The sequence below is a fragment of the Haliotis rufescens genome, unplaced genomic scaffold (assembly GCF_023055435.1).
Source record: "Haliotis rufescens isolate VD_foot unplaced genomic scaffold, xgHalRufe1.0.p SCAF_11, whole genome shotgun sequence".
NCBI classification, from domain to species: domain Eukaryota; kingdom Metazoa; phylum Mollusca; class Gastropoda; order Lepetellida; family Haliotidae; genus Haliotis; species Haliotis rufescens.
In genome coordinates, this window is record NW_025963791.1 from 13342320 (window position 1) to 13362661 (window position 20342).

General features: G+C 41.1%; 2 protein-coding genes across 6 annotated transcripts; one reads left to right on the forward strand and one right to left on the reverse strand.

Moving 5' to 3' along the window:
* The first annotated feature begins 1137 nt into the window (after nucleotides 1-1137).
* On the forward strand, nucleotides 1138-3155 carry LOC125377975 (protein mono-ADP-ribosyltransferase PARP4-like). 5 transcript variants are annotated; one of them, XM_048392262.1, is made up of 3 exons: nucleotides 1138-2096; nucleotides 2153-2692; nucleotides 2749-3155. In XM_048392262.1, the coding sequence occupies exons 1-3, from the start codon at nucleotides 1212-1214 to the stop codon at nucleotides 2923-2925; spliced, it is 1602 nt and encodes a 533-aa protein (XP_048248219.1). In that variant the 5' UTR covers nucleotides 1138-1211; the 3' UTR covers nucleotides 2926-3155. The 5 variants fall into 5 exon arrangements, with proteins under 5 accessions (XP_048248219.1, XP_048248221.1, XP_048248220.1 ...); XM_048392264.1 differs by having other exon boundaries at nucleotides 2153-2404; XM_048392263.1 differs by having other exon boundaries at nucleotides 2189-2692.
* A 4348-nt stretch (nucleotides 3156-7503) lies between these two features.
* LOC124141121 (WD repeat domain phosphoinositide-interacting protein 4-like) lies at nucleotides 7504-20161 on the reverse strand. The gene is made up of 12 exons (XM_046509020.2): nucleotides 19937-20161; nucleotides 18312-18392; nucleotides 17103-17177; nucleotides 15833-15937; nucleotides 15032-15131; nucleotides 14339-14433; nucleotides 13856-13929; nucleotides 11752-11874; nucleotides 10528-10613; nucleotides 10063-10164; nucleotides 9478-9596; nucleotides 7504-8181 (listed from the first exon to the last, which is right to left on the reverse strand). Exons 2-12 carry the CDS (start codon nucleotides 18361-18363, stop codon nucleotides 8075-8077), a joined length of 1038 nt encoding a protein of 345 aa, XP_046364976.1. The 5' UTR covers nucleotides 18364-18392; nucleotides 19937-20161; the 3' UTR covers nucleotides 7504-8074.
* Between the last annotated feature and the right edge of the window lie 181 nt (nucleotides 20162-20342).

Genomic DNA, 20342 nt, shown 5'->3' on the forward strand with positions numbered 1-20342 from the left:
CTATGTAGTGGTGACATGTCTACTTTGAGTCTGCTAATGACATGAGGCTGCATATAACAAACAGTCAAAGGAGCCCTAACACTGCATCAACCTTGTGTGAACCCTACCATGGCCATGTTGAACATGATGTCAAGCATTAAGTATTACCATTTGTGAGAGGTCCGAGTACACATGGTATGTGAGATGTAAACTGACAGCTCATTGGTCCGTGTACTCATGGTTTGTGAGATGTAAACTGACAGCTCATTGGTCCGATTACTTTTATGAGATGTAAACTGACAGCTCATTGGTCCGTGTACTCATGGTTTGTGAGATGTAAACTGACAGCTCATTGGTCCTGTGTACTCTTGGTATGTGAGATGTAAACTAACAGCTCATTGGTCCGTGTACTCATGGTTTGTGAGATGTAAACTGACAGCTCATTGGTCCGATTACTTTTATGAGATGTAAACTGACAGCTCATTGGTCCGAGTACTACCTGCCACTGGACCCAGTACGTCTCTCCACTACGCTGCAAAGTATTCAACTCAATTCACATGTGATTAAGAAACTTGGTGTATACAAGCCCGTGAAGTCTTGACGATGACACTGTTCTCTCATGTAGTATTATAGACTTAGCTTGCAGTGTTCACTTTGTTATATAAACCATTCACAAACTCCCCAGATGGAAGGGATGTCTGTAGCAGGGCAACTGGAGACTTATACATTTACAAACAATAACATTGTGAACTATAAATTGTGATATATAAATCATAATATATTGCTGTATTATTGATGGTAGCTGTGTGAGTGTAACTCGTTAATTTGTTTCCTAGTTGTGCTCACAGGTGGGAGGGCGGCGATGATGCTAGAATTGCTGATTTTATTTTGTCCAGTGTTGTGTGAATGAAATACATGTATCTGTACATGAACCAACAAGGTGATGTTAGGTCCACAATAGCTACCACGGCTCTAGATTTCTGTGAATGTGAACTCTACACCCACAGCTTTAATCTACCCCCTCAGTGTGAACCCTACCCTACCCTACCCCCACATGTGTATCTCTCTTTACCCCCCCCCCCCCCCCAGCAGTACTCTGCCACCCCACCCAGCAGTACTCTGCCACCCCACCCCACCCCACCCCACCCCACCCCACCCCACCCCACCCACACACACAATATGAACCCAACCACATAATGTGAACCCTACCCCCACTGTGAACCACCGCAACAATGTTTCTGTACCCCCACAATGTGAAAACTCCCCAAGTGTTACTCTACACCCTCAATGTGAACCCTAGCCCAGTGTTACTCTACACCCTCAATGTAAACCCTAGCCCAGTGTTACTCCACACCCACAATGTGAACCCTAGCCCAGCGTTACTCTACACCCACAATGTGAACCCTAGCCCAGCGTTACTCTACACCCACAATGTGAACCCTAGCCCAGTGTTACTCTACACCCACAATGTGAACCCTAGCCCAGTGTTACTCCACACCCACAATGTGAACCCTAGCCCAGTGTTACTCTACACCCACAATGTAAACCCTAGCCCAGTGTTACTCCACACCCACAATGTGAACCCTAGCCCAGTGTTACTCTACACCCACAATGTGAACCCTAGCCCAGTATTACTCTACACCCACAATGTGAACCCTAGCCCAGCGTTACTCTACACCCACAATGTGAACCCTAGCCCAGTGTTACTCTACACCCTCAATGTAAACCCTAGCCCAGTGTTACTCTACACCCTCAATGTAAACCCTACCCCAGCGTTACTCCACACCCACAATGTGAACCCTAGCCCAGTGTTACTCTACACCCACAATGTGAACCCTAGCCCAGCGTTACTCTACACCCACAATGTGAACCCTAGCCCAGTGTTACTCTACACCCACAATGTGAACCCTAGCCCAGCGTTACTCTACACCCACAATGTGAACCCTAGCCCAGCGTTACTCTACACCCACAATGTGAACCCTAGCCCAGTGTTACTCTACACCCACAATGTGAACCCTAGCCCAGCGTTACTCTACACCCACAATGTGAACCCTAGCCCAGCGTTACTCTACACCCACAATGTGAACCCTAGCCCAGCGTTACTCTACACCCTCAATGTGAACCCTGTCCCCACAATGTAAACCCTAGCCCAGTGTTACTCCACACCCACAATGTGAACCCTAGCCCAGCGTTACTCTACACCCACAATGTGAACCCTAGCCCAGTGTTACTCTACACCCACAATGTGAACCCTAGCCCAGTATTACTCTACACCCACAATGTGAACCCTAGCCCAGCGTTACTCTACACCCACAATGTGAACCCTAGCCCAGTGTTACTCTACACCCTCAATGTAAACCCTAGCCCAGTGTTACTCTACACCCTCAATGTAAACCCTACCCCAGCGTTACTCCACACCCACAATGTGAACCCTAGCCCAGTGTTACTCTACACCCACAATGTGAACCCTAGCCCAGCGTTACTCTACACCCACAATGTGAACCCTAGCCCAGTGTTACTCTACACCCACAATGTGAACCCTAGCCCAGCGTTACTCTACACCCACAATGTGAACCCTAGCCCAGCGTTACTCTACACCCACAATGTGAACCCTAGCCCAGTGTTACTCTACACCCACAATGTGAACCCTAGCCCAGCGTTACTCTACACCCACAATGTGAACCCTAGCCCAGCGTTACTCTACACCCACAATGTGAACCCTAGCCCAGCGTTACTCTACACCCTCAATGTGAACCCTGTCCCCACAATGTGAACCCTAGCCCAGTGTTACTCTACACCCACAATGTGAACCCTAGCCCAGCGTTACTCTACACCCTCAATGTGAACCCTAGCCCAGCGTTACTCTACACCCAAAATGTGAACCCTAGCCCAGTCTACACCAACAATGTGAAGCTTACCACTAAGATGACTATGTCCTTCAGCTGAATTCAAACAGCAGTGATATCTGTATTTCCCATTACTTGGCATTTGACCTTGCTAAGCTGTCCAAAATTAGATTGACTCCTTTTAGTTTCATTTCCTTCTATTTGTTATTTGTTGGAGGCTACTCCAACACAAGAACTGTTTGTGTACACTGGATTGTTTGAGAGATGTATTTGGTGGAGTGTGTAAGATGTACAAACTTCACTTTGTAAATAAACATTAAATTAATGTAACTATATTAGTTTCTGAATTTGTTTCGTCACAAATGGTCTTTCACTATGCTCCTTGGGACACAGGTTCCAGTTGTTCAAGGCACTGCAAAATTGCTTAGTTTCTTGAGTCCCCTAGATGTTACAGGATCTGCTGATCTTTGGTTCAGATTCCAGCCCAAAATTGATTTCTGGTTTGTCAGCATCACACTTGTGCTCATGTGTTTCACAGTGGTGTAACGATACGGTGATACAGCATTGTATCCCAATACAAGTCCCACGATACAATAAATTGATTTACATGCCCTGTATCACCATAGATATGATTTGTAATGTAATGTATTGTATGTCTTAAGTGACACACTTCTATATGACACATATGACCTATGTACATGCTCATGTGGATTCCATATTTGAAATAGGTCCCTAGCAACCTATGCTTGTAAGGGTGGTCCGGTGGTCAGACTCTGTGATGTGGTTGCTTGAGTCATCACATCCTGATGGTGAGCAAAAACAATGCTCTTTATAGCAATCACTGGTTCGTCTGTTCAAGACAGAATTATTTAGAAGCCACCGTCATATTTGTCCTGGACATGTATTCATCAGTCCCTACAGTGGAGTGTAAGGCTGTACTAATATAAGCTGTAGCAATGTCACAAGGGCTACATGTGGTCTAATGCATCCTGCATACTCACACCTCAGGCTCATGGTATAAAACCTAACAGGGGACTCATAAAACTGCATGTACACCTTGTGGTACTGTCACATCGATTTTATCTTACGGACATGTTTCATTCTGCCATTGTAAAAGAATTCAAACAAACAGAAAATTGATAGAAAACATTAGTTCGATTGAGGTTAACTTGTGCTATGTCACATGACTTTCAATGACTCAGAAAAAGCCTTTAGCTTTGAAGTGGGGTATAAGGGATTTATTATCCCAGTCAGAAATCCACAAGCAGCCTGTTTTCTTCGTGGCGGGGTATAAGGGATTTATTCTCCTGTTCAGAAATACCTTTCCCAGTATTTTATCAAGATCATGCGAACCAATCTGATCTCATCATTCTGACATGGAGGTATGATAACACCTTTTAGACCAGCTGGCCATACACAAACACAAAAGAACACACATACATTCATTATCTTTATTCACAATTCAAATCTTTAACCGTCCACCTAGATAAGCTTTCATTCATAATAATCTCATTTACATAATCAGGACCATTTCTAATGCCAGTGTGGCCCAAGCACAATAGTTCATCAACACACACCATCAATTATACATGCTCTAGGTAACAAGTTATAATTCTAACAAGAAGTACTATTGGAATATGTACAACATAAATTCAGTATTGTACAACTTGTATCACAATACAGGCCATATATCACAGGATACAGTGTGAAATACCAAGTTATCACATACAACTCTTCCTTGCTCATGACAAAAGTGCTCCTCTCATCATATCAAAACCACATCTCAAAATGCTGACCTCCAAGAGCATTGTACATGACAGACTGTAGTAAGGCGTATTTGAAGCCATTCTGGAGCAAATCTACACCATGCCTTTCAATATTATATATTTTGCAACTCTGTTTGAAATTTAGGCAACACTTTCTTAATGTAATGAGTAAGGATAAGAATTTATGGATGAACAACTTCTTTATTACAATTAAGGTGTTTCGGTGTAGGTTCTAACACCGTTATCAAGCAAGACAATAGCTTGATAACAGTGTTAGTACCTACACCGAAACGTCACTCTTTATTACAATAAAGAAGTTGTTCATAGTACTTAGTACTCCAACTTCTAAATGCCTATCAAAGAAGTTACCACATGAGTCTGAAGTTCTGATTAAACTAATGCAATCATGAAATTTTCACTCTCAAACACAACACTCTTTATAAAAATATGTCATGCAAAGGCATGCATTTTTGTTGACGTCAGAATTTCACATTCCTGTGATTTTATGGTTTATGGATTTGACGAAACGGAGCTAAAATCAAACAAGAAAATTACTACAAATAGTTTATTTCTTTTCTTTCCCAAACATTATCTTAGATAGACAAGAAAACTGAAAAGCTACAACTAAGATACATAACCTTTTAGATAATGATTGATCACATGAATTGTACATATTTGGCATTAGACCCCTTCCTCAATGTGTGAAGCCTCTTCCTTGTGTCCCCTCCACAATATTGCTGGAGTATTGCCAAAAGCAGCGTCCGTCCCAACACACTCACTCATTACACACCTTATTAATAGAGTGAGTGAGTATGGTTTTACGCCGCTTTTAGCAATATTCCAGCAATATCACAGCGGGGGACACCAGTAATGGGCTTCACACACTGTACCCATGTCAGGAATCGAACCAGGCGTGAGAAGCGAACGCTTTAACCACTAGGCTACCCGACGGGCCCCTTATTAAGAGAACACAGCCTTCTCTATCAAGGTAAAGACATGTTACCATGTAGATATTAAATATCATGCACAGAATTAGCACTTATTTTCTCCTTCTTCACCAACCAGATCCAAGAACTTTATCCCAAATAAACGTGTAGAATGTCAGCGACACAAATTATTTCAACCTACTGATGATTGGTAAGAAAGCATCTGTAAAACCATCACATAAATACAGAGCGTCCAAGTCCTGGGTACAGAGGAAAGCTGTGTATGGACAGTACTCTTTTTATCTCAGAACTCAACTCGTGTCCATGGGTGCTATCAAATGTGTATCACGAGTGTTGGCTTTATGACATACAGTCACAGCTAAACTTTAACCTTTAACTAGAGAAACAGCAAATGCAAAGTTGTTTCATAAAAAACATTTGACAACAGTATATGAAGAGCCATTTCTACATGTGCATTCAAAACAAATGGGGATGGTGGGGCAGCCTAGTGGTTAAAGCAATCGCTCGTCACGCCAAAGGCCTGTGTTCAATTTCCCACATGGGTACAATATGTGAAGCCCATTTCAGGTGTCCCCCACCGTAATATTGCTGGGATATTGCTAAAAGTAGCATAAAACCATACTCACTCACTCACTCACTCACTCTCACTCACTCAAAAACAAATGCGGCAACATATTATTATGCTATCAGTCTCCGATTCCTCACTACAGCACATAGTTCCCAGTACTGTTTGTAGGTTGGTTCATCTATACACACTACGTTCCTCCATCACCTGGGAATACATGTGGCTGCTTGACAGTATAGTCATAGTTCTAGCCAGAGGGAAACTAGTACTATGACCATTAAGTGCTCATTACATTGGCAACATATTTTTAAGGCAACATTTGCCATCAAATGTGGTCATCTGCTCTACACACTTCAATATCAGGCAATAGTAGGGTTCAAACAATGTTCATGCACAAAGTAGTGTTCCTTTGACATCTGAGAGTAATACAGTCTCATTTCATCATAATGGAGGAATAGGGTGTATACAAAACCGAAAAGTATTGATGATGTAGTTCTAGAAATATAGCTAGAACATTATATACACAGCACTGAGGAGCATTATGACTGAGTGAGGCTTTAAGCTGCTTTTAGCAATAATCTAGCAGTATCATGGCAGAAGGCAGCATTAGAAATTGGCGCTAATCCTACAATCCTTGCCAAACTGCCCAAAAGATATCATGAGGACCAGTAGAAATTTGCCCTTTTCAAGAGTTTTGCTACGTTACCATTATAAGAACTGGTGGACTGAAACTGTTAGTTTCTACCACTGCAGAAGGGCACCAGAAATGGGGTTCATGGTACCCATTTTCGGAATCAAACCTGGACCAGCAAACACTTAAGCCAATGGACCACTCAACCTCCCAAAGTGAAATGAAACCAACTGCTAGGGCAGTTTGCCTGTTCTTGCACCACCATGTTGAGGCCAACAGTGGCAGATGTGGGTCATGTCTCAGCTTATTAGCATCAACACAGAGATGATATATGCACAGTAAGTACCCATGAGGGGACCAAAAAGCTATGCCATTTAATGAGGTGAATATAATATTGGACAAAAAAGTAACAAGAAGCCTCTCAGAAAAATACACAAAGACTATGATATTATAAATGAAATTGCTCAATTTTAAATAGACATCAGTGACAGTCAGCCTGTAAATACCTATAGTGTGTTAATGTATCAGGCAGTAAGGCTAAAAAAAAGTCTTTGTTCTCAGGCACTGCCAGCATCATCATTAAGTCTGCCTCATGTTTATATTTCCATTTTCAAAAATATAAAATAATCCTAATACTTAAAAACAATGCAATCCAATATAGCACACAGTTACTTCCCTTTACATGCACACTGCTTAACTGCGTATCGTGTTATGGTCATGGTGACAATAGGAGTTTGTGTGCTTGTTTATGTAGGGAGGCCCTTTCCCAGGTTGATGGTACACAACTGTTTATTTGGTTACATACTAGTTTGAACAAGCAACAACAAAAAACACCGCCCGCCCACACTATATTTTCAAAAGTCATTGCCTGAGAACCAATTCTTTTACTTTTTTAAGCCAAAGCAAGTCAAATATCATTCTCTCTGATGACATCAGTTCAGTGATCTGAACTAGGACTTGACTGCTAGAAAACAGGGATTCAAGTATCTTCCTCAATACCAAGCCATGTCTTTTCCATGCGTGTCTATGAAGTGACAATGTGAGTTATCTCCCCTGGCAGGGTACACAACTCCTGCAGGACTCTAGTCCATCTGAACCTGAACCTTGCTGGAGCACTCAAGTACCCATCAGATCCCCTATCTCAGTTGCAGACTGGCTTGTCGGTTATGGTCAATGCTGGTGCTGTGTGTCGTATTCTCCTGATAGTCCAAAGAATGAAGATGCATAATGTCTCGGGTTATAATGGTAGCGCCTATGTTCTATAGTTTGTCATACTCCCCTGATTGCACATGAAGTAACGATGTGTAATTTCCCCAGTTATAACAGAAGCACCAATGTTTTCACTCCATATCTTCCCCCATGTCGAGGTAGACGTCATATGCCTCGCGGTTACAGTTGCCATCAGATGTAAACACGTACTTGTGGAATGTTCCGTCCACACAAACAGCTGAAGATAAACAAAGGCAGATAAATCATCACATTCAACATGTAGATATAACATTTGTACAAAACTAAGTTGTCTTACTAGGAAGAGTGAGTGAGTATGGTTTTACGCCGCTTTTAGCAATATTCCAGCAATATCACGGCGGGGGACACCAGAAATGGGCTTCACACACTGTACCCATGTCGGGAATCGAATCCGGGTCTTCGGCGTGACGAGCGAACGCTTTAACACAAATATGGAAACCATACAATCTTGATTTAAAGATTAAAAAATTTAAACCCTATGTTTACATATTAGTTGAATGAATAAAAAATTTCATAGACAATATAAGTACAATAGTTTGTTATTTAATGCCTCACTCCATCTATATAACAGCAATCTGTCAATAATCAAATCTGGTACAGACAATCCAGTGATCCACAAGATGAGCATCGATCTACGCATTTGGGATACGATGACATGCATCATGCAAGTCAATGAGACTGACCACCCGATCCTGTTAGTTGCCTCTTCTGATAAGCATGGGTTGGTGAAAACCAATTCTAACCCAGATCTTCGCAGGGGGATAGAGTAAACTCTGCTGCCATTAAAGGCTGCTATATAGAAATATGTGATCCCATTTATTACATGAACACATACACATTTATATCAAGGGACATAACACAATATCCAATATTTCATGTGGAATACTCTAAGGTTCACAGTATTATCTCTTTATTCACTGGGTAGCCTAGTGGTAAAAGCATTTGCTCGCCACATCGAAGACCTGGGTTCGATTCCCCATATGGTACAATGTGTAAAGCCCATTTCCGGTGTCCCCTGCCGTGATATTGCTGGAATATTGCTAAAAGCAGTGTAAAACCATACTCACTTATTTTTATAAACTTTTCCTTGATTGACATGCTTACATTACCAGTCACATCATCATTTGTGTTCTAGTGAAATAAACATTTTTAATAATCCTTTGTAATAATAACTTAAATGATTTTTGTGACATGCTAATAACAACTGATCAAATGGTCCCCAGCAACCCATGCTGGTTGTAACAGGTGACTTAATGGATCAGGTGGTCAGACTCTGTGATATGGTTGATCGGGTGGCATTGTTCCCAGTTGCATGGATCGTTGCTCATGATGTCAATCACTGGATTGTCTGCTTCAGACTTGATTATTTACAACCTCTGTCATATAGCTGGAATATTGCTGAGAGCAAGGTTGAAGAACAAACAAACAAACATTGCTATCTAGTTTAATAAATGATAATCAACAGACGAGATGTGTTTTCGGACAGTGATGCTACCTATAACAGAGCTGGAGGAACCGAAGGCGCAGATACAGGCACACTCCGCAGCAACTGTGAAGCTGGCCAGGCCCCACTGAGATTCCACATAGGGACCAAGGAAACCCATCTTCTTGAATCTGAAACATCACAAAATGGAATCTCAGGAGATCAGAGAGAACTCACTTATGTCTAAGTGGGTAAGGGGGCTCTGGTGGCCCAGTTGTCTAAGACGCCACTATTCGCTGTGAAGAGTTGCGTCCTTTGGGCACGCCAGAAACCTATGAGTGTGGGTTCGAATCCCGGTTCGCCCGGATTATGTTTCCAGGTTTGTCAGCACCATACCCGTGCTCGTGGGTTTCACCGAAGTGGGTAAATGAACTTTTAACCCCTTGTCAGAATTACAGCAATAGAATGTTGGCTTCTCTAGATTATTGTATCACTGGCATCATTGATTATCAGTGTATCACATCTCCTTTCTATCATGCCAAATGTCCTGGATCCAGTCACTGCCATAGCCTTGTTTTGAGTCTGTGTCTGTATGGTATTCTCTCTTTCGGACATTAATGCTTTGTTCAGTTAAAACAGAACAGAGCCTGAACTCACGTTGATGTCCTGTTGAGCTTCGTGTCTTTGACTGCAAATATGTGCACAGTCCCCTTGTCACTTGAAGCACACAGGAATGCTGAGTCAGCACTGAAGGAGATGCTATAAACATACATGCACATATTTAAGTGTGTTAAAGGTTCCAGCGACTCTCAGTCAGAAAAATAAAGGAAAATATGAAGTTAAGAACAGTCTTTTTTTCCTACTAGCCAATTCAGTTTTTATTTTACTTTCATTCACAATTTCAATTACAATAACAAAATAGGAAGAAGATGACGAAAAATAACCCACTGACTTGTCATTCCAAGAAACATACTTTCTTTCAATTCATGTATGGTTATTTCAAATTTAAAAAGATTCCAACATTTTAGTTTTAATTTGACCACAACCCCAAAGATTTGGCAAAAACATTATAAACTAAATGATGATTTAAGACAGAGCCTCAGTTTCCAATGACCAACTCACCAGTAGAGGACTGCTGGGTCTGCACCTCGTCGCAGCTCAACCACAAGCTTCTTGGTAGCTACGTCAAAAACCCGGATCAGGGTCCCCTGAACACATATCACACATACCAGTCAAACAAACATCAGGATATTACTTGTATTGAGGAAACATATACATTTATATTTCATAACTACAGTCACTACGAGTCACAATAAGCCTACACAGATTTAAAGGTTATCTGTCCTTAGTGAATTGTTTTGTAAGTTCCAACATTAATTCCAGTGGATAGATGATCAGGTATTCCTAGATGTGAGTAGAGTCTTTTAAATTTCTTAGTCTCTTTTTCTGAAAAATAATGTAGAAACATGTGGGTGTCCTGATCTCAAGTGGTGACATCAGCCCAGTTTTGGAACGATGTCACATTAAACTAATTGTCACACTGTGAACAATGAATGATGTCATGTTTATTTATTATGGTTCATATGATGTCTCATTGCTGTGGGCGTCTTCACAAACAATAAACAATTGAACATTTGGCGTCATTTTGGCTGTGGGGTAAGACTTCAATATCCAACATAGTAACTGACTATGTAGGCGTTCCTAGGTCAAAAACAAATTCCTATCTAGGAAAGTGAAGTCCATAAACCAATTAACTGTAGTAAAAAACTGCCGATGGTAATCAAAAACATCCAAATATATTTTTCCCCTGTTCAATGTGGAAGCCGGAGAAATGAGGAGGAGATATCATTCTTTTCGCGCATGCATGAGATCACGTTAAAAGGCTTGTTTACTTCCAGAAGCTAGGGAAGCATGGTATTTATATCTCGTTTTAGTTTACAATACATAATTGGAATAAACTAGCCACCTCAAATGTACTTTTGTTACACTGCCCAATGCAAAAAAAGGTGCATACACTGTTAATTTGCAAAACCAAGATCGTCACATGGCAGTATAGTTTGATATATTTTCTGAAACATAAAACTAATCTGAAATGCCTTTCTTATCCTATTTTCCCCCCAACATATTTACAAGTATTTTACACCCAGAAATCTGTATCAGAAATGCAAAACGCTTGGCCTTAGTTGAGTCGTGACCTAGTGTGATGTGACAGCTTGGCCTTAGTTGAGTCGTGACCTAGTGTGATGTGACAGCTTGGCCTTAGTTTAGTCGTGACTTAGTGTGATGTGACAGCTTGGCCTAAGTTGAGTCCTGACCTAGTGTGATGTGATGGCAATGCATGCTGACCTTCCGTGAAGCTGTAGCGAGGAGCTTGCCCTTCTGGTCCAGTGCGAGACAGGCCAGCTCACTCTGATGTGTGTTGATGGTGACGGGGGACACGGTGTGTTCAGGCTGCGTCATCTCCAGGTCCTAGCCACGGAACAGTAAAGGAGTGAATTCAGTTTAGCGCCGGTTTGAGTGGTATTTCCGTTAAATCATGGTGTTGGTTTCTAGCAGGGCTAAGGGACACAACTCACAGCAAACTTAGATGACAGGCATGCAACAGACATTATAGTATAACCATAACAATTTGTTATTTCCAAAATTCACAACTTGTATCCAATGAACAATAACATTAGTTTCCACTGTTTCCATTTTAATAAAATATTTCTTTGTTATAGCGATTGAAATTACAGTAGGATCTGGACATTCATCAATCACTGCCAGTATGATCCAAGTCAACCAAAAGCCACTGAATGTGTCTGCAAAATCAGACTATGAGATGTTATTCAATCCAGCAGGTTTGGATTCTCATTATATACAGAGAGAACGTCTCAATTCCACAACTGTTTCAACATTCAGACTCGAAATTGTCCCAGGACTGTGAAACATTGGACTTCCGTGTTTGTTATGATAGTTACATCTATCTTGGTTACAGCATCAATTCTGCATATACCGTTTACCGCTGTGTATAAGGCAAGTTTTTCGTACCTAGAATTAGGAGGCTTTCAAGGGGGGGGTCGTCTTATACACAGGTTTGAAGAGTTTTGATGGGGTTTTTCCCCATCACAAAGACATTAATGTGAGCATGTAACACCGGAAATACCATGTCAACAAATCCCTACTGAAGTACGCAAACTGATCATGTAATCATGATTTTGAAGGCTTGAAAGGCGGGTCGCCTTATACATGGGGTCACCTTATAGACGGCGATATATGGTACTGTGTCCTACATCACCCATGAATATATAGAGCCGCTTTGTGGTGTAGTCAAGCATGGTGTGCTATACTCAGATCAGTGAGCGCTCAGCATACATCACACAGATAGCAATGTTTTCTCCTCCTGACAATGTGTTCAACATGTGTCATAGCCTTGTGGTCATCTGCTCTACACAGGGCCTCAATGGCAGGCAGTGGTAGGTTTCGCCCAGATTTCATGCATGGTCCTTTGGAGTAGGTGCCATGTGACTTCCATGAGTAATAATGGTCTCATTGCATCAGCCTTTTTTAAAATAGACAAATGTCAACACTCCATCCCGAAGCATACATACTCCATAGGGCTGGGACAAGTCCAAATTTACTACCCGACCCCCTATTACCAGATTCTTCCCGGGTACCCGACCCCCTATTACCCGATCCTAACCGGGTACCCAGTGTAGGTCTCAAGAGTTGGGAACAAAATGTCTGACTGGGAATTGTTTTACGGCAGCCCTGGCAAAAACCATTTAGATACATGTATCAAACGATCAGATCATGCGTACACTGAAATTGACTAAAGGTTCATGTTTACTCAAACATATACAAGTCAAAAGGAATGTGTGCATCGTCAGAAAGAAATGCGAACATTAGCGACTTGTAGTGTAACCACTGAGGTATAGTAAGTTTTTGTCGTTAAACAATATATCATGTGACGAACCATGGGTGTGGGTAGTCCTGTGGTACCCGGGTCCTACTCACGACCCACCCTCCCCGAGTGCCCGAGTTACCTGTCCCAGCCCTAATACCCAGTATGTATATAATGGTGACGGAGGAACACAGAGTATCCTAACCAGTGAAGTATGAAGAGTCACAATCTTTAGTACTAAAATCTTCTCCTCATGCCAGACAAGTGACAGGTGAATGGACCCTTGAAGATCCAGGGTAGAATAGGTCTTCAGCAACCCATGCTTGCCGTAAAAGGCGACTATGCTTGTCGTAAGAGGCGACTAACGGGATCGGGTGGTCAGGCTCGCCGACTTGGTAGATGCATGTCATCGATCCCAAATGCGTGGAGCGATGCTTATGATATGAATCACTGGATTGTCTGGTCCAGACTCAATTAATTACAGACCGCTGTCATAAAGCTGGAATATTGCTGAGTGCGGAGTTAAACATCAAAAACCAACCAACGACAGGTAAATGACCTACTTACCACAACCTGCACACTGCCACACTTGTGGCCTGGGAACACCAGCGTCCGACCGAATGGACTCACTTCTACCAATCCTGGTCACAAACATAAACAAACACTATATGATGTTGCACAAGGCAATAAAAAAACAACAATACATGTGTTTAAATCAGATTAGATGAGCAGGGCTAAACACAACACCTCAAGGCACTAGAGGTAACATCAGGTATAACAGTCATCTAGGGATCAGGTGTTGCCTGTAACTGACTATCAACATACAACTACAAGGGCTTCAACCTTTAATAAGTCTACTCATATGTTTCACACAAGTGCAAATTTTAATTATCATGGAATAATAGAAGCGTATGTATCAAAGTTTGGTAGCATATTAACATGATTTACTCTTCAAAAACATGATGGCAGTATAACATGCAATAACTTTTATGAATTTGACAAATTCATCTAACTTCAAGAAATGCCATATTATAATATTATTGAACCCACCTCTGGGGTTGTCCCTGGTGTCGAAGGTGTAGAGTTTCTGTGGGTTGTTTGGGAAGGAGAACACATGGACCTGGTTCCTCAGGGCAACGATCAACCTGGAGGAGACACAACACATCAGTCACAACTTAGGACTCCGACCATTCACCACACTCTGTGATTCAGCATGTCTTAGGGATTGCCTTAAAAAGTAATAATCTCTTTGTAATCTGACTGCAACATCCTACCTATCTTTGTAATCAGACTGCAACAACCTACCTGTCTCTTTGTAATCTGACTGCAACAACCTACCTGTCTCTTTGTAATCAGACTGCAACAACCTACCTATCTCTGTAATCTGACTGCAATTACCTACCCATCTCTGTAATCAGGCTGCAACAACCTACCTGTCTCTGTAATCTGACTACCACAACCTACCTGTCTCTGTAATCAGACTGCAACATACTACCTATCTCTGTAATCAGACTGCAACAACCTACCTGTCTCTGTAATCTGACTACCACAACCTACCTGTCTCTGTAATCAGACTGCAACATACTACCTATCTCTGTAATCTGACTGCAACAACCTACCTGTCTCTGTAACCAGACTGCAACATACTACCTGTCTCTGTAATCTGACTGCAACAACCTACCTGTCTCTGTAATCAGACAGCAACAACCTACCTGTCTCTGTAATCTGACTACCACAACCTACCTGTCCCTCTGTAATCGGACTGCAACAACAGGTTGGGCAAAGGTGACGTCCATGAGGATCTTCTGTTCTGGGTCTTTCTGAGACTCATCCCACACCAGCACTGACAGAAATAAACTCATTTAGTTCAGTCAGAACACCATTCCAGTCATGAGCAAGAAGATACATTGTATCAAAGATCATAATTACCTTTCTGTTGCAATACAATAAAATATGAAGAAAAAAAGCATCTATTTCCTGTTAAATATGTTTTTTATTAAGGATTCTTTTCACGAGCCACCTGAAAAAGCAGTAGATATTTAAGGTCATTTGTACCATCCCCGCTCTTAGTTGGCATGTACGGGTTCATTACAAGTTATCACAAGGAAATAATATACACTGCACAACACCACTTCCCTGAAAAGAGCTTGAATTGCAAAGGTTATTGAGATCAGCAAAATGTTAGTTGCCATGACGATGGGGTATAGAATTTCAACTTGCACATCATGGTCGGGGGTTACATGGAAATTTATTAAAATGTCATTGATCAATAAAATTCAAGTATTTTATAGGTGAGGTAAGATAAGATCCTACAAAAGGTAGCTTGGCTTCTGTCATGTTCTCGTGAAAAAACACCAGTGCAGCATTAAGATAAGGGACTCGTTTCGTTAATTAAACAGCAAATATTAGGGCAATATGTGTTCCCAATGTTGCTTTCACTTTTCCCTTTTGCTTGATTCTATCATGTTTCAGGGAAACATATGCACTTCCCGTCAGCAGGTCAGACCAGCCCTCACAATATTGTGAAAAAAGAAAATCACAAACCTGCTTTTTCATCAAACTTGGGAAGACTTCCCCCACCAACAAGAGCCAGGACATTTGTCCTGAACAGCATCTCCGCCATGGCCACACTGCCCACACACTCTACCCCTGAAACAAACAGTAAAAGTGTTCTCTACCAGCTTTCACATCAATCATTTCACTACAAAATCAGGTTTACAGAAGCAAGAAGTTAGTGTTAAATAAATAACAATTTATTTTGTTGAATTGGGTATATTTTGATAATTTCATCAGGTCTTTTGAAAAAAATAATAGTTTTCAACTGAAATATTGTGTGACCAGATATAATCAGTGAAAGGAAGATATAAGAAGGGGCCAGAAATGCTGGGTCAAGGCCATATATCACGAAAAGCTAAGAATATAAGCTGTGATTTGCGCTATTTGACAGGACTGTGTATTTTACTTCTCAAGTCTGTCTGCAGTTTCTTTTGAAGCAGGTATTTTACTCTTTCAGGGCAGTCATTCATTTTCACATGATATTGAATCTGCATTGTATTATCATCTCTTCTTGTAAATGTGAGCACCATTGTCTGAATTACAAGCTATACTGATGTTGTAAATACAACTGATTCTTTGTGTAAATCTTTTGTTCCAATATCTGGATTAACTCACAATAATATAGGCACATTGCCTACCTGTAACCATGGTAACCTACCCAGCATAAGAATTGTTGCCATGGCAAGCTAATCAAGCGGAATGGGCTTGTTCACCGTGAGGGTATTGAGACATGAATGTTCAGTTCTTAAAATCTGTACACCCAGTTAGTGACACTCGGCTCTAAAAACCTGCACACCCAGTTAGTGACACTCGGCTCTAAAAACCTGTACACCCAGTTAGTGACACTCGGCTCTTAAAACCTGTACACCCAGTTAGTGACACTCAGGTCTTAAAACCTGTACACCCAGTTAGTGACATTCAGCTCTTAAAACCTGTACACCCTGGTAGTGACACTCAGCTCTTAAAACCTGTACATCCCGCAAGTGACACATATATGTTATGAATTTATCATTACGAGTTCATACATTGCAAGACTTAGTTTTAGTGAAATATCTGTGCATGACAAATAGGTCCATCTAGCAAACAGGATCAATTATGATGTGACAAGCAAGTAACATCACATCAACATAATGACACAACGATATCTGTACAAGCCGGCAAACCAAAATGTATGGGTTTTTACAGCCACTGGTCAATCAGAAAGCAAGACTAAGAGTAATAATAATAGTTCATGTGTGGGGTTACTATGGTTACCTACCTTGGAACAGCTTCTGGGTGAGAGGGTCCACGTTGTAAATGCGAAGACCTGACTCTGTGGCACATGTGAAGCATCCTGCAAGAAAGAGAAACATGTTTACATGTCACAGCCTTCAGCCTCAGAAACAAAACATGTGTTTACATGTCACAGCCTACAGCATCAGAAACAAAGCATGTGTTTACATGTCACAGCCTACAGCTTCAGAAACAAAACATGTGTTTACATGTCACAGCCTACAGCCTCAGAATCAAAGCATGGGTTTACATGTCACAGCCTACAGCCTCAGAATCAAAACATGTGTTTACATGTCACAGCCTACAGCTTCAGAAACAAAACATGTGTTTACAGGTCACAGCCTACAGCATCAGAAACAAGACACATGTTTACACATTACAGCCTAGAGCTTCAGAAACAAAGCATGTATTTACATGTCACAGCCTACAGCATCAGACACAAGACACATGTTTACACATCACAGCCTACAGCATCAGACACAAAACATGTGTTTACACGTTAGAGCCTACAGCTACAGAAACAAGACACATGTTTACATGTCACAGCCTACACCATCACAAACAAGACACATGTTTACATGTCACAGTCTATAGCATCAGAAACAAGACAGACCCATGTTTACACATCATAGCCTACAGCTTCAGAAACGGAACATGTGTTTACACGTCACAGCCTGCACCATCACAAACAAGGCACAGACACTTGTTGACATGTCACAGCCAACACCATCAGAAACAAGACACAGACACATGTTAACACGTCACAGCCTACAGCATCAGAAACAAAACACATATTTACACGTCACAGCCTACACCATCAAAAACAAGGTAGAACCTGGAGTTTTTTCCAAAAAAATAAATTTTCCGACTTTTGAAGAAGAAAAAAACTGTCTGCCACAAAAAATACATGTTACAAGATGTTTTTTGTGAAAAATATTTAGATTCTGCCAAGGATTAATCAAACCCGCAGTCTCAAATCAATGCAGTTTATTCTGCAACCATAACATCAAGATACAATCCAGACAACCCAGTTAAACAAAAAGTTGGAATAAACAAAAGCGTACAAGGATACAAGTAGTGACGTTCATAGTTTTTATTAAAATATGTCTGGGTTTTGCAACTGTACCTAAAAAAATATCCAATCTCCATACAAATCGTTGCAAACTTCACATTAAAATATTGTTTATGATTATACCATAGTCCTGGTTAAAGCGCAGACTTAGCACTCCTCTGTTTGACATCTTCATACAGTCAAAAGTGGTTTCCACAGCACAAACTGAAAGGGGAAATGTTTATGCATAAATGAGTGAGTTGAGTTTAAGTCTTCAGTGCTGCCTATCGGTTATACTATTGTGTGATGCAGGTAGAAGACAATTACCACTTTGGTAAATCTCATGTATCATGTATGGTGCTGACAAACCAAGAACCATAATCTGAAACAACTGGACCACCCATGCCGTTCCAATTTACACATGTCAGAGGGGTGCACAAAGTATGTGATCTTGACTACCAGTGGTCGGACATTCATTTTTGTGGAAGCCTCAGTGGCTGAGTGGGTTAGATTGCTGACTTTGTGTGCCGATTAGGTGCCTCACTCTGGCAGTGCGGGTTTGAATCCCGGATGGGACTCAACCCCAAAAAGTATAAGAATCTGTACTTTACTCAGAAAGTGTTATCCCAAATATTACATTAGTTAAATTTGACCACTTTCTAAATGGCATTGTGTGTTCATAGCTTTCGGCCATGGGAGTGGGTTAGATTTCTGACTTTGTGTGCTGGCAATTAGGTGCCTCACTCTGGGGTGTGGGTTCAAATCCTGGATGGGACTCAACCAAAAAAAGTGTGAGAATCTGTACTTTACTCAGAAAGTGTTATCCCAAATATAACATTTGTTCCATAATACCTAGTTTGACAAAAGGTTGAAACTGGACTTTTCTAGTCAGTTAACCCCTTTGCCTCGGGAAGATGATTTTCTTTGGACAAAAACTTCAATGACATTCTAGCTTGTAAAGCAATCAGTCCATCATATTTGATCCTTGCAAAGCCATTCGGTCCCATCCAGGTAAATTTTAACACCCTAATGCATCACTAGTGCTTGATTGTTAAGAATATTAGTTTAACAGAAGATGGATTATTCAAAATGATACCTTCTGTTTTTCTTAGAAAACAATGGGCTGATCAGTCAGAGTTAATTTGATATAACACCACTTTGTGTGTGTGTGTGTGTGTGTGTGTGTGTGTGTGTGTGTGTGTGTGTGTGTGTGTGTGTGTGTGTGTGTGTGTGTGTGTGTGTGTTGAGGTGGGTGGGTGGGGGGTAATTCGATGTGCAGAGTTGCATCCCTTGCACACCAGAAACCTATGATTGTGAATTTGAATCCTGGCTCGCCCAGAATATGTTTCTAGGTTTGTCAGCACCATACTCATGCTCGTAGGTCTCAGGAAAGTGGTAAACGTCTAAGATTTGCATCAATTTGGGCTTTCCACCCACATCAAGCTGACACACCGTGATATAACTGGAACACTGTTCCAGCGTTTCGATCAGCCCACTCACTCACTAACACCACTTTGAACAGTATTACAATTACATCACTGTGGGTTGAATGTCAGAAGTTCTAAGGCGATTTTGTTGTGCTGACAAATCTATAAGCCATAGAAACTCAATCAGGGCGAATGTGGCATTCAAGAGGGTTAAGAGTTATCATGGACTGTTTCATCTGAATTATGAGTAAATGGCAGTCAAGAAAGGATGCATTAGCAAATGTTATGATGCATGAAGATCACGTTAAGAAATGAGAAGTGTTGTTTCCTGAAGAGGCTTACCTGATCACAGTGACATAAGCAACAGAACAGCTGATGTATTCACCAGTGGACACAGTTTAAATGACTTTCAAGTATTCAGATGGTATTGTAAATAGAGTACGTCCGATACTGTCACATACTTAAGAATGTTACAAATGTGTCGATCTTGGACGACACAAGTAACAGTGAAAAAGTGAAATTTGTATCAACGCGAGTAGGTTTCCTCAACTTGTTTTTGTTTTCATGACGGTGTTTATAAAAGTTGGCACGGGAAATATTTCCGAAAAGTGATTTGTAACTATGAATCCGAGGAAACTAAAACTGATTGTGTGAAACAAGCAAAACATAAAAATTAAGGTCTGTCATTAAAACAGATTTGTGGATATTTCTATATCAATTATGTATGCAGGGACTCATATTATAATAT